We start from the raw sequence: 15,147 nt of genomic DNA, 5'->3' as shown, positions 1-15,147 counted from the left end.
CACAATCCTTTACATCTCCCTTCTCCTTGTATATATTTACCATTAGACTCTCCTCCCAGTCCCTTGGCATTCCTTCCTCTTCCCATATAGCTTTTAATAAATCCAGCTTCCATTTTCCACCCTCTGTAACTAGTAACTTGATCATTTCCATATGGAACTCTGATTGACCTGGTGCTTTATCATTCTTCATTTTACTTAATGTCCTCTTCACTTCCCTATCCTGTTATCTCCATTACTGATCCCCCCCATCTTCTGTGCTTCCCCCATCTCTTCTCTCTCATTTTCAGCATTTAAAAGTTGTTCAAAATACTCTCTCCATCTCTTCTTCATGTTTTCATCCTTATACAATATATTTCCATCTCTATCCTTTATGACACCCAATTTACCCAAATTCTGTCTCTGCCTTTCCCTCAAGTTTGAAATCTTATAGATATTCCTTTCTCCTCTTGTTCCTAGTCTTTCATTCAACTGCTCTGCCACCCTTCCAATAGCCATACCTACCCTCCTCACATCTTTCCTCTTGTCTGTACTGTTCCTCTGTGCATGCCTTACTTTCTACTCCTTAAATGCTTTAGATTTTCTTTTCATTGATTCTTGCACCTTTCTATTCCACCACCACTTTTCTCCTCTCAACACTACATATCTGCTGGTTCTTCCCACCAGTTCCTCTGCTTCCCTCACACATATTTCTCTCAAGTCTTCCCTCATATTTTCCACTGTTACCCTGTCCAACTTCTACGTTACCCCTTTCCAGCCATCTCTCTCTGACAGTCCTCCTAAATTGCTCCCCCTTTACTCCTTTAGTTACCAAATCTTAATTGTAGATCTCCTCTTTCTCTTTTTTTGGTTTCCTCCCTCTCATTTTCAAAGCCACCACCACCAACCTATGTTGTTTATCACACGCTTCTCCCAAGATCACGATGCAGTCCGTCACATTGCTTTTGTCGGCTCCTGTAACTAGGATGTATTCTATTTGGCTTTGCACTCCTCCACTTTCATACATTATCAAGTACTTATCCAACTTCTGAAACCATGTGTTAATACATGCCAATTCAACACCCTGAGCCATCTCCAACATATAATCCCCATGTTCACTTCTAATTTCGAACCCATGACCTGCGTGTACCTCCTCATACCCATCTCTTCTCTTTCCCACCCTGCAATTCATAAACTTGTCTCACCATGCATTGCTAAATAATGCCTACTCTGGCTGTCTTACCCATTCAGTTTAGAGAAGTCCATATTGTAAGATTTAATGTAGAGAAGGAAAATCAAGAAAAAGCATTATACCTGCTTCTCATACAGGAAAATATTTAAAGAAATATGTCTCAATTGGAAAGGTAATATAACACATTCTGCACATTTAACATTCAAAATTTAAAAAAGCCTAAATCTAATTCAAAACTAGTATAGTATATGGAAAACAAGACAGCATGTTTCCCTGACAGGAGCTGCTTACATTACTGACTTGCTTTTACGAACCACTAACCAAAATCTTACTGCCTTGACTTTGATCAAAGTGTTAGCTAAGGATAAACAGTTTGTAATCCATAATCCATATGAACACATCACAAATACAAAAGATTTTCTGGCAGACATCTACCCAATAGTCCATTTTGAATAAGCAATCACAACTCCAATATATTCAAATATACTACACTGAATATGATATTGTAATGATACAATTAAGTTTGTTCATACTTACCTGGCAGATATATATATAGCTGTATTTTTCCGAATCCGACAGAAATTTAAACACTTACGACACACGCAGTGGGAGTCAGGTGGTTAGTACCCATTCCCGCCGCTGGGAGGCGGGTATCAGGAATCATTCCCATTTTCTATTCATAATTTTTATTTCCACTGTCTCCTGAGGGGAGGTGGGTGGGTACTTGATTATATATATCTGCCAGGTAAGTATGAACAAACTTAATTGTATCATTACAATATCATTTTGTTCATGAAACTTACCTGTCAGATATATATATAGCTGAATCCCACCTTTGGTGGTGGGAGTAGACAGAATAGAAGATTTTAGGAAACATATATGCAGATAATTGATATCCTGATTCCTTACCTGTTAGCATAGCTGACTTCGTGGTTACTGCCGCATAAGTCTGCTTGTGCTACTAGAGTTGCCAGCAAGGTAGAGACCTATAAAGCTGGTGCACTCCAGATGATCTGTCACAGGGGCGAGACCACGACGTGACTAGACCATTGACCATACAAATGAGGGCAACGAAGTAAAACAACACCTGGCGTAGCCTACCCAAAAGTATCCCACATAGACTAAGCTAATGGAAGGGAGATCCGCCACAGGCGGTCAACCCCACAACCATAACACAAGTTAAAAACTCCCCTAAACCATTAAAGGATAGGATGAGCGCTACCTCCTGCCCCCAAAACAGTTTCTGCAGCGACGTATGGTCCGAGCGAGTAACAATTTTCGTATGTTGCTTTCACCTCCCGCAGGTAGTGTGAAGCGAACACCGAATTGCTTCGCCAATAAGTGGCGCCCAAAATATCTTTGATTGCCATATTTTTGTGAAAAGCCACCGAAGTAGCAATAGCCCTCAACTCGTGGGCTTTCACTTTCAGAAGCTCCATGTCACTTTCACTACACTTTTCATGGGCTTCCTTAACCGTACTTCTTAAGAAGAACGCCAGTGCATTCTTCGACATCGGAAGATCTGGTTTTTTCACAGAGCACCACAAGTTCTCCGAAGAACCTCTGCATGCTCTGGTTCTCTGCAAATAAAACTTGAGAGCCCTGACAGGACACAGGACTCTCTCAGCTTCAGGTCCCACTAGCTCCGACAACCCTTTGATCTCGAACGTCCTCGGCCAAGGGTTGGAAGGGTTCTTGTTCTTTGCTAAGAATGTAGGACTTAAGGAACAAACTGCACTATGATCCTTGAACCCAATATGCTTGCTTATGACTTGAATTTCGCTAACCCTCTTCGCCGTCGCCAGAGCGGTTAGGAAAATGGTCTTCTTAGTAAGATTCCTAAGCGAGGCTAAATGGAGCGGCTCAAATTGACTCGACATGAGAAACTTCAGTACCACGTCTAAGTTCCACGATGGTACTTTCGGTTGGAGAACTTTCACAGTCTCAAATGATCTAATGAGATCATGAATGTCTCTATCATTCGCTAAGTCGAGTCCTCTATGCCTGAAGACCACAGAAAGCACGCTTCTGTAGCCTTTAATCGTGGGAACGGCTAGTTTCGCTTCTTTCCTAAGGTGAAGAAGGAAATCTGCTATCTGGCTCACAGAGGTTGAGGTGGAGGAAATGCCCTTCCTTCTGCACCAACTTCTCAAGACAGCCCACTTTGATTGGTAAACTGCGATTGAGGAGGGCCTCCTTGCGGTGGCAATCGCCGTTGCCACAGGTCTTGAAAAAACCCCTCGCTCTGGCCAACTTCTTGATAGTCTGAACGCAGTCAGACTCAGAGCGGGGAGGTTTTCGTGGTACCACTCGAAGTGGGGCTGTCTGAGTAGATCTTTCCTTAGGGCAGAGTCCTTGGAAAGTCTACTAGGAAGGACATCACCTCCGTGAACAGTCGACCCGCTGGCCAGAAGGGGGCGATGAGGGTCATTCTCGCTCTTTCTGATGCAGCGAACTTCCTCATTACTTTCCCGAGGATTTTGAATGGGGGAAAAGCGTAAATGTCTAGTCCCGACCAATTCCACAGTAGGGCGTCTACTGCCACTGCTCCCGGGTCCAGAACTGGGGAGCATACAGCGGAAGTCTCTTCGTTCGGGAAGTTGCGAAAACGTCCACATGAGGACGTCCCCACAGCTTCCATAGCGCCTGGCATACTTCCTGATGAAGGGTCCATTCCGTCGGCAGAAGCTGTCCTTGCCGACTGAGAAGGTCCGCTCGCACATTTTCCACGCCTGACACAAATCTTGTCAGAATCGTGACGTTTTGCGACTTCGCCCAAATCAGGATATTTTTCGCGATGGCGAACAGAGAAGGAGAGTGAGTTCCCCCCTGTTTCCTGAGGTATGCCAAGGCTGTGGTGTTGTCCGAGTTTATCTGAACCACTTTGTTGGAGACTTCCTCTTGGAAGAACCTTAGAGCAAGGTAAACCGCTGAAAGTTCTTTTAGATTGATGTGCCAGGATACCTGTTCCCCTCTCCAGGTGCCTGACACTTCTCTCCCTCCCAGTGTTGCTCCCCAAACCCGTGGAGGACGTGTCGGAGAACAACACTAGGTCGGGGTTGGGGTTCCGAAGCTTGAGCGAAAGTCCTTCCGCAAGCTTCTTTGTATCCAACCACCATTTGAGGTGCTTTTTCACTTCTTCCATCAAAAACAAGACCTCTTCTAGATCCTGTTTGCGTGACCAATTGCTTGAGAGGAAGAACTGAAGTGGTCGGAGGTGCAACCTTCCCAGAGAAACAAACTTCTCCAGTGAGGAAATGGTCCCCAGCAGACTCATCCATTCCCTCACCGAGCATGTTTCCTTCCCTAGAAAGGCCGACACTTTGTCAAGGCATTGAAGTTGTCGCCCCTGGGACGGAAAAGCCCGAAAGCCACTGAGTCCATCTGAATCCCCAGATAGACTAAGGATTGAGAAGGAGTAGATGCGACTTTTCGAGATTCACCAGAAGTCCCAGGGACCTCGCTAACGACAGAGTCGTGTGAAGGTCCTTCAGACACCGGTCTTGCGATGAGGCTCGAATAAGCCAGTCGTCTAGGTAGAGAGAGATCCTTATTTCCGCAAGATGGAGCCACCTCGCAACGTTCTTCATAAGAACGGTGAACACCATCGGCGCCGTGCTGAGACCGAAGCAGAGTGCCCTGAATTGGAAAATCTTCCCTTTCAGGACAAACCGCAGGTATTTCCTTGATCGGGGATGGATGGGGACGTGAAAGTATGCGTCCTGAAGGTCTAAAGAGACCATCCAATCCCCCGGTCTTAAGGCTGCAAGCACGGATTGAGGTGTCTCCATCTTGAACTTCTGCTTGGTAACGAAGCGATTTAGACTGCTGACATCCAGAACGGGGCGCCACCCCCCTGACTGCTTCGGCACTAGGAACAGACGGTTGTAAAACCCCGGAGAACTCCGGTCGAAGACCTGTTCCACCGCCTGCTTCTCGATCATTTGATCTAGTAGATCGTGAAGCACTTTCTGCTTTTCTCCCTGATACGAAGGAGACAAATCCTTTGGTGTCGAAGACAGCGGGGGGTAACATCAGGAAAGGAATTCTGTACCCCTTCTTGACGATGTCCAGAGACCAAGCGTCGGCACCTCTCTCTTCCCAAGCTTTCGCGAAATGTAGAAGCCTGGCTCCTACCGGTGGCTGAAGGACTTCCCTCTCACTTCTTGCTCTTGGAAGGAGCGGGAGTCTTGCCTCTGAAAGAGCCTCTTCCTCGAGGGGCTGGCTTCGAGGAAGAAGCAGATCGAAAGGGCTTCGATTTCTTCAAAGCAGAGGACCCAGAAGACGAAGAAGTAGTAGGCTTCCTAGAAGACTGTGCCAGAAGGTCTTGGGTTGTTTTCTCCTGGAGACTGGCAGCTATGTCCTTTACCATAGACTGGGGGAAGAGATGTTCTGAGAAAGGAGCGAAAAGAAGATCCGCTTTTTGCGCTGGTGAGACCGACTTTGCAGTAAAATTGCAAAAAAGTCTCTCTTCTTAAGCAGTCCCGTGCTGAAATGAGCAGCCAATTCCTCAGAACCATCCCTGACGGCCTTGTCCATGCAAGACAATACACTGGACAGCTCCCCCAGACTGATGGAATCAGAACTCCTGGACCTGGCATCCAATACTCCTAGGCACCAGTCAAGAAAATTAAAGACCTCTAGTGTCCTGAAGAGGCCTTTAAGGGTAAAGTCTAACTCACTATGCGTCCAAGAGACCTTAGAGGAAGACAGAAAAGATCTTCTGGCGGCATCCACAATACTACCAAAGTCTCCTTGAGCTGAGGCTGGAAGCTTAACTCCGACGTTTTCTCCCGTCTCATACCACATACCAGCTTTGCCACAAAGTCTTGAAGGTGGTAAAGCGAAAGAAGTCTTGCCTGAAGCTTTCCTCTTTTCCATCCAATCATGGACCTTTCGAAAAGCTTGCTTCGTAGAAAGCGACTTCTTCATTTTCACAAAGCCTGAGATCTTAGTAGCTTTGGATGACGAAAACTGAGAGGGAGGAGTACGTGGAGCTTCAGGTTGGAAAGTGTCTGCAAAGACTGACTGTAGCAAACGAGTCAAAACCTTGTAGTCCGTCGAAACTGGAGCCAACTGCTGTTCTTCGTCCAGTTCGACGAAAGCGTCACTAATTTCCTCTTCAGACACTGGAGAAGTCGGAGGAAGTAAAGAAGTCACGAGCTTTCTCAAAAGAGAAAGAGCGGCGAACAGGAAGAGTTCCCGCTTGCGCTTGCGCTTGCGGAGGTGGAAAACTGACGTCCGTAGGCGCGCGCTTGGCGTCCGAAGCCAATCTACTGGCGCCGACTGAAGCGCGCTCGACCGCAACAGGTGTACACCTGGCGTCCACTGGCGCGCGCTGAGCGTCCACTGGTGCGCGCCGAGCGTCCACTAAAACGCGCTGAGCGTCCACTGGCGCTCGCTTACCTTGCACCGAATCACGCTCGGCGTCCACTAAAGCGCGCTTGACTTTCACAGAAGCGCGCTCGGCATCTAAAGAAACGCGCTTCTTATCAACAAGTTTCGTAGCAGCGGAAACAACCGCTTCACGAGAGCGAGAAACGAATTTCTCGCCTCCTCTAGAAAGTTGCTGGGGAGCAGAACGAACTCTAGAGGGAGACTCAAACGCAGAGAGAGACGAGCGAGGAGAGGGAGAGGGAGAACGCCTCGACCTCTTCACAGGAAGATTGTCATCCTTCTTACGGCGACGTGGAACAGTCTCTCTCGAAGAAAAAACATCTCGAAGTTGCTGCTGAAGAGACTGGAGAATCTTGCTTGTAGGTGAAGCCTCCTTTTCTGGGGAGGGGGTGATCCTGTGAGCAGGCGAGTGGCGAGGGGACGCCTTCTTCCTACTCCCAGGAACCGCCACTTCACGCACCTTAGAGCGACTGCGGCGCTCGAAAGAAACATCTAGGAAAGACTCCGCCTCCGAATAATCCTTACGCTTCTTCTGCGGAGGAAAAGCAGCAAACGCACTATCAGGCGACGAGCAAAGTTCCGGAGAACAACTTGGACGTGAAGCGTCCCGAACGCGAGCCGTCCTTTTCAGCGGACGTGAAGCGGTATGAGAGCTCCACCCCTTGTGCGGGGAGGAAGCTTCAGAAGAAGAAAAGCACTCCTTGAGAAGACGTGCACGCGCACGCTCCTTGACAGTCTGGGTAGGTTCGTCAGAAGCTGCCGAAGGCACGCCAGATTGGTGGGGGTTCCTCGTAACCCTCCTTCGACTTTCGACATGCTCTCCCCCCGTAATCTGGGAGTCAAGCAGAGGTCTAGGTCTAGAGGCGGAATGAGGCCGATCTGACGCACCCTCCACTACACAAGGGGCACTTTCACTGCACTTCTCTTCACTTTTGCTCTCCAGAGCTAACACTTTTGATTCTAAGTTACGAATCGATTCAAGAATTAGCGATAAAGTATTACCTTCTACCGACACTGTTTCAGGGGCCAGAGGCAACACTACAGGGGTAGGAGCATAATCTACAGAAGGAGGGTTAGCAGGAGAATCATTAAAATCTTGCCTACCTGAAACACTCCTGGAGGAAGACCTCCTTAACCTATCTCGCTCAAGTTTCTTAAGATAGGTTTCATACGCCTTCCATTCCGACTCTGTTAATCTTTCACACTCCTTACAACGACTTTCAAACGTACATTCATTCCCCCTGCAAACTTTACAAACAGAATGTGGGTCTACTGAAGCTTTCAGTAGCCTACCTCTACATTCGGACATAGAACAAAATCTAGCGCTAGCAGAACTAGACCCTGACATCTTGATCAAAGAAAAATCAATACCAAATTCAAATCAAACCAAAGTCAACGTGTGCCAAGCCACCGATCCAATTCAGATACCAAAGAAAAACCAAAAGGGATACAGCTAGTAAGTTTCCAAAATCTGGACGGAGGTGCTGCAAACAGGTGTTTTCAGCACCGGCGACAGAAAAATTATGAATAGAGAATGGGAATGATTCCTGATACCCGCCTCCCAGCGGCGGGAATGGGTACTAACCACCTGACTCCCACTGCGTGTGTCGTAAGTGTTTAAATTTCTGTCGGATTCGGAAAAATACAGCTATATATATATCTGCCAGGTAAGTTTCATGAACAAAAGGTAAAATCAATGAAAGTGTACTTACAGAAAAAGCTATCTTGCCAAGAAATTCTTCTGGTATAGTCTTTTCTTGTTTAAACACAAGAGGGTAAAACTTATCAAGAGAAGTCTCCATGACCTCCATACAGATCCAAACATCACCATCACGGAACAATGCTCCATAGAAATGAACTGTATAAGGACATGCTCCAGATCGCATAGAAACATCTAAATCCATAAGGAGGTATTGTTGCTCACGGCTGTCAACTGTACTTGTAATTCGCTGTTGAAAAAAAAAAAATTTAAAGATAATTTGCAAATTCAATAACCACAATCTCAATTTCACTAAAGACAATGTACAGTAACGGGCATACAAACATTGCTGAATAACTGCTTAAACTACTAAAGCAGTTGAGTTTGCCACAAACAGCCCTTAAATTTCCATAGACACAATAATATGCCAAATTTATGCAAGGTTAGGTTCCAGACTAAGGGAATTTTCGCGCAAGTTTGGCATGGTCTCTACAAATGTTACTAAATGCTTACTTCTAGAGTTTGAACACTAAATATGACCCTAATCATGCTCCCTAAGTATTACGCTACCTTTTAAATAAAACTGAAGTTACTGTAATTTCATTTAAAAGTTAGCTTAATACATTAACCCTTAAATAAGAAATAAATGATTGGAAAAAATATAAGTGTTTGAAGATTACTTATGTACAACATATTTCTCTCTTCTTTCCCCCTTCCAACCAACCAATCTATTTTTAAAAGTCTTCTCAACCACTTTTAAGAAATTCTTTATTCTGTCTCTTCCTCTTTGTTCTGAAATTCTTTTTCATGAAAAAAAAAGTACTTTTTATTTGGACTAATACAACTTCTAGTTATGTGTCTATGTTTTAGAACAGTGCATATACATTTCTAGACAGTAAAGGTAAAAATAGATCAATTAAAAATGATCTGCCACAAACTACAATTGAGAGACACAGAGAAAAGAATTGCCTTTATATAAAGATTAAGCTAACTTTTAAATGAAATTGAAGTTACTGTAATTTTATTTAAAAGTTAGCTTAATACATTAACATTAAACAAAAATAAATGGTTGGTTAAAAAGTATAGGTGTGTGAAGATTACACATACATACATACATACATACATCCATACATACATAAAACATCATTACATACATACTACCTACATACATACAACAATACCTACATACATACATACATACATACATACATACAACATATACATACATACATACATACATACATACATACAGAGAGAGAGAGAGAGAGAGAGAGAGAGAGAGAGAGAGAGAGAGAGAGAGAGAGAGAGAGAGAGAGAGAGAGAGAATCATGTAAAAAAACATAATAGATTGCTAAAGGCAACACTCCTCTTCCTGTCAAATTACTAGACATATTTGACAGCTCTGGACTTCTGGTGGTGTTTAAAAGAAAGATGAGGGAAAGAATTTTTTATACACATCATTTTGTAATTACAGTTATATTATTATTAGTATTATTTGAAAATATTAATAAACATATCTATATGCCATAAAAAACTCTCATCTCAGTAGAGAGAGAGAGAGATAAGAGATGAATTGTTCTTACTTAAGTGAAATGTAAAGTTAATTTCTTTAAAATACTATCACATACAAATTTTGCAATTACAATTATTATTATTTGAAAACATTAATAAAAATAATACATACATTTACTATAAAAATTCTCACTCGGTAAGAGAGAGAAAATTATTATTTTAATTATTTAATAGTATTTAATTCAGACATAAAAGCTTGAAAACTCATAAATTACATAAATTAAACAATCAGTTTTGCAAGGTTTCTTCAGGATTCGAAAATTTTGCATTTGCGTGTCTGTGAAATACTCATGTATGATCATTAGTTGGGTTCCAATGAAAAGTTCGGGCATAATTTATTCCTACAAGCTATATGAGTTTAGATGACAGTCTTCTCATTGTATAACAATATGTATTAATAATATTCACCCAACTATGGTAAATATCCAATCTCAACTATCAAGCACTTCCATCCCTTGACTTTGTTTATAGACCAAATACTTGAGACAACTGCAGTGGGGTTGGAGGAAAGCTCTCCATGAAGAAATCAAGCTCACTTATCTATAACAAATATAAATTCCTAAAAATGTGTTTTATATATACATAAAATTTCCTAATCTTTATTACTTAGGAGAGAGAGAAACTCCACCTGGGGTTTTCAAGCTTTTCTCCTTGTTGGAGATCAAAATAAACTGCAATTCTTTCACAACAAATCTACCTCTCTTATTCAACACATACTTATCTTGAAGATGGAAGAATGGAAGTAGCCCTACATGTGCTACATATGAAGTTCAAGGCAACCCCCAATACACTTTTTTTGTAGTCTGCAGCACAGTTCACAGCTCAGCAAAGTACATCATACTTTCACTCACATCAATATGAATTTATTCACCCTTTCTCCATAATCATTCACTTAATTTGTGTAATTTAGCTGGTATCAGTTCCCCTACTAAGTATTTTTTCACTTAAAAACCACAGGTTGATAATTTTTTAGAACTTCAATACCTGTAGTGGAATTTTGTCATTCCTGTTTTTTTCTTTTCTAAAATTCACTGGATATTATGGTCGTCTTTGTAAACGTTGATCCAAATATAAGTCACTAACTAATTACCACTCAGTTTGATATGATTTTATATTCAGGTTAATTTTCTAGTTTTAGCCTTCAAGAGTAAGCCATCATGTTTCTTTACTGCTGTGTGACTGACCTTGTTTTTCTTCACCATGGTATAATGAGCAGATGTCATTTCATCATTAAAAATGTGGTGTATTTTACATAGAAATATATATTTTTTAATGTATTTAAACTACTTAATACTTTTTCTGGCTGTATACATTTTGCTTATATCTTTTGTAATTATATGAATACTACAGAGATATTCTAATACTTTTGTTTTACTACCCGTTATCACTTATGTTAACCCTTTACTGCATCCACATCATACATAATGGCATGATTTTTTCCCACCTTTGTATGTTGATTACCCATGCTTTCAACTTGTGTCATCTGCTGTGATTTGAAATTTATGCCTTTGTGAATACTGTAAAGTATGTAGTTTTGTGATATATTATGATTTCAGTATATTTAAGACAGTTTGCCCAATAGGACTTGTCATACCTTCTTACTGGCTGCACAGCAAGTGTTGTGGGGAGGCTTATGCCTGATCTTACCTACTCAAGTGCCAGGATTGGTCACCAGGAAATCCTACAACACAAAGCTTGACAGGATATCACCGTCAAAATGTTTACTAGAATGAGTCAGCTGTCTTCAATACAAGAGAAATCCCACTTTTTCCAAGAGTAGCCATCTTGGAACTAGGGTAAAAACTCCAGTGAATACTATAGGCATAACTAGGAGTCTATTAATTGGGGGGGCACAGCTGAATATAGGGGGGCACTGGGCATGCACAAACTCTAGTGAATACTATGGGTGTAACTAGGAATCTATTAATTGGGGGGCACCTTGGGGGCACAGCTGAATATAGGGAGCACTGGGCATGCACAAATTATTATTATTATTATTGTATGCTGGAAGTAAGCCCTCTTTTAAACATGTTTTATTAAAAGTAATTGCTGCCTCAGATGCATTAATTTTATAAAGGTTCTTCTCTATTTTTCTAATTATTGTTGTCTCATTGTTGCTTAAACTGGTGAGCAACGCACCAAAGGTTGGCATGTCTCAAATAGGTAATAGTCAAAGTCGATCGAATTTTATAAATAAGAATTCCGGTGGTGGTAGTCAAATTTTCAGGGTATATCCCGTAGAGTTAACAGAGTATAGATCAGTGGTAGGACAGTTGAATTGGCTATTGCTACATAACATGCCAGAAATATCATAAGATGTTAGCGAATTACGTACAGCCTTTAAAGAAGAAACAACTCAAGATATAGGGAGCACTGGGCATGCACAAATTATTATTATTATTATTGTATGCTGGAAGTAAGCCCTCTTTTAAACATGTTTTATTAAAAGTAATTGCTGCCTCAGATGCATTAATTTTATAAAGGTTCTTCTCTATTTTTCTAATTATTGTTGTCTCATTGTTGCTTAAACTGGTGAGCAACGCACCAAAGGTTGGCATGTCTCAAATAGGTAATAGTCAAAGTCGATCGAATTTTATAAATAAGAATTCCGGTGGTGGTAGTCAAATTTTCAGGGTATATCCCGTAGAGTTAACAGAGTATAGATCAGTGGTAGGACAGTTGAATTGGCTATTGCTACATAACATGCCAGAAATATCATAAGATGTTAGCGAATTACGTACAGCTCTTAAAGAAGAAACAACTCAAGATATGAAAAAGCTTTTTAAAATTGTGAGAAAATTTAAGAACATAATGGGAGAAGTTATAATAAGGGAGTTGGAAGAAGACAAGATTTATTGGGAAGCCTATGCAGATGCTTCATTTGGGAATATAGAAGATGGCCATACTCAACTGGGCTATGTTATATCCTTGACAGATGGTAAGAGGAAAAGTCCCATATGGTGGAAGTCCAGAAAATCCTGGAGAGTGGCAAAATTCACCATTTAAGCAGAAGCTCTGAGTGTGGGGGAAGCCATAGAAGGATTGATATATTTCAAACATTTGTGGGAAGAGGCAGTAGGAGGGAGAAAAATTAGAAGCATTGGTTAATACTAATAGTAAAACACTAATGATTGCAATAAAATCAAGTACCAAGGAGAAACAATATAATCTAGGGAAATAAAGAAGGCGAGATGGATAAAAGAAAAAGATAAAATAACTGATGTATTAACTAAAGGAGTTTAAGGGGAAAATATAAAAAATTATTTAGAGGGTAAAGAGTTGGAGAATAAAGGAGATTAAAGGTTAGGAAGAGGTTGAAGGGGAGAGAGAAAGAGATAAGTGTGATTATATATCAGTTTCGAGTTAAGTGTTATTCTATTTTTATTTTCTGTATTGGTGAAATATGGGCGTTGTTCAATGTATGGGAAACATGTTTGATTTTAGAAAATGTCTCTATGTATTTGAGTTGTGTTGTGATGTCATAGAAGACAAGACGGTGGCGTCATGGGGTGGAAATGTAAACAAAACAAAGCAGGTAGAACAGGAGACACAGATTCGGTGTTTGGTCTGGTAGGAGAGCTCTCTGTCTCGTAGGAATTTGTGGGTTGTAAGTCTTGTCGTGTTGAGTTCAACGTCTTAAGCTGGATTATACTGGGACCGAGGAACATGAACAGGTGGGTAGATTGCATGATTATTGCATATAAGAAAGATTAGGCTACAAAAACATTCAAGGTTTAGGGGCGGGGAAGAACATATCCTACAAGTCAATGCAAATCGTTCATTATCCCTTCCAAATGGCCACCATCAAAAAGGCAGTAAAATTATAGAACTTGTTGAAACTGGAAATGTCCAATATAGTATAGGCAGTCCCCTGTTATTGGCGGTCTTGCTTAATGGTGATCCAGTTTCATGGCTCTAGTCTTACGCCATAAAATGCAATTTATGGGACCATAACATATCTAACTGGTTATCGGCACCATTAACCTAAACATGGTGCCATAAGCACCATAAATTGCCAATTTTCAGTTAATGGTGGTTTTCGGTTATCAGCACCCTGCTGAGAATGGATTATTATTATTAATAGGGGTTAGTTTTTCCAGACCTCTGAGTCTCAAGTAGACTCTTCTCGGGCTGGTTCTCAGGGATCAATCCTGAGGAGGAGAAAAAAAAAAAAAAAAAAAAAAAAAAAAAACAAAAAAAAAATTAGACTTTATTTGAGAAACCCGTCTTATTTAAAAAATTTATGATTTTATTAATTGAAAAATCCCTGCTTTCCGCAAGAATATTTTTCATTTCCGAACTCCGCAGATAAATAGATCTTTCCTGGGTCCAATTTGGGCACTCAACAAGCAAATGCTGTACTGTCATGGGTGTTTGACATCTGTTACATTTCACTGGGTCAGCATGTGGTGTTGACATCAAGTGACCATGTGAGAATCTTGTGTGTCCTATACGTAGCCTTGCTAGGATCACCTCTTTTGCTCTTTCCTCCTAGGAGGATGTTCTCCATGCATAGACTTCAGTTTTTATATTTTTAAGTTTATTTGTTGTTGGCACCGAGGCCCATTCTTCTTTCCAATCCTGGTAAATTAATGTTTTAACTGATTTTACCAGTCTGACACTGGGGCATATGAAATTGTTGGAGGGATAGTGCAGGCTAATTTGGCAGCAGAGTCTGCATATTCATTTCCTTTTATTCCCACGTGTGCTGGGATCCAACATATTTCCATTGATATTCCTGATTGGAGGAGTTGATGAATTTTTATTTGAATTTCCTGTACTATTTGGTTTCCTGGTTTATACTGTCTTACTGCATCTATAGCGCTACGTGAGTCACTGAAAATAACAGAGACACTTGCTTTTGCCTCAGATATCATATCTAGAGCCATCTGTATGGCTGTGACTTCAGCAGTAAATACTGATGATATTGAAGGTAGGCTTTTTTAATTAACATATTTTTCGAATATGCAGATGCTCCTACTCCAACATTATTTTTGGAGCCGTCTGTATATATCATAAATTTGTCGCCTTTTCTTCTAATGTGCTCCAAAGCATGTTGGCGGTACATTTCCGTACTTGTCATTTGTTTTTTGAGTAGGTAAGACAGGGAGGTACATATCTTTACTCTATTTAAAATCCATGGTGGTGGCAATTCCATTGGTGGGTGAAAAATTGGATTCATATTATGTATGTTCATTATGTATCTAGCTCTTTTTGGGAAAGAGCTAGTACTATTAACTGCTGTTACTTGATTACAGTTTTGGAAGCAGTAAGTTGCAGGAGACGATCCCGCTTGCATTGAAAGACCTCT

At 41.3% G+C, this 15,147-nt stretch overlaps 1 protein-coding gene across 4 annotated transcripts in view; it reads right to left on the bottom strand.

Moving 5' to 3' along the window:
• LOC135216718 (dual specificity mitogen-activated protein kinase kinase 6-like) overlaps positions 1-15,147 on the bottom strand; it is a 92,277-nt gene that overhangs the window by 24,649 nt on the left and 52,481 nt on the right. For all 4 annotated transcript variants that reach the window (XM_064252175.1, XM_064252174.1, XM_064252177.1 and 1 more), the window contains exon 5: positions 8,278-8,514. In XM_064252175.1, the coding sequence (XP_064108245.1) occupies positions 8,278-8,514 (237 nt within the window). The remainder of the gene's footprint in view (positions 1-8,277; positions 8,515-15,147) is intronic.

This window comes from Macrobrachium nipponense, chromosome 6 (genome assembly GCF_015104395.2).
Source record: "Macrobrachium nipponense isolate FS-2020 chromosome 6, ASM1510439v2, whole genome shotgun sequence".
Lineage (NCBI taxonomy): Eukaryota > Metazoa > Arthropoda > Malacostraca > Decapoda > Palaemonidae > Macrobrachium > Macrobrachium nipponense.
The sequence above is the reverse complement of the archived record's forward strand: the minus strand, read 5'-3'. Positions and strand labels throughout refer to the sequence as shown.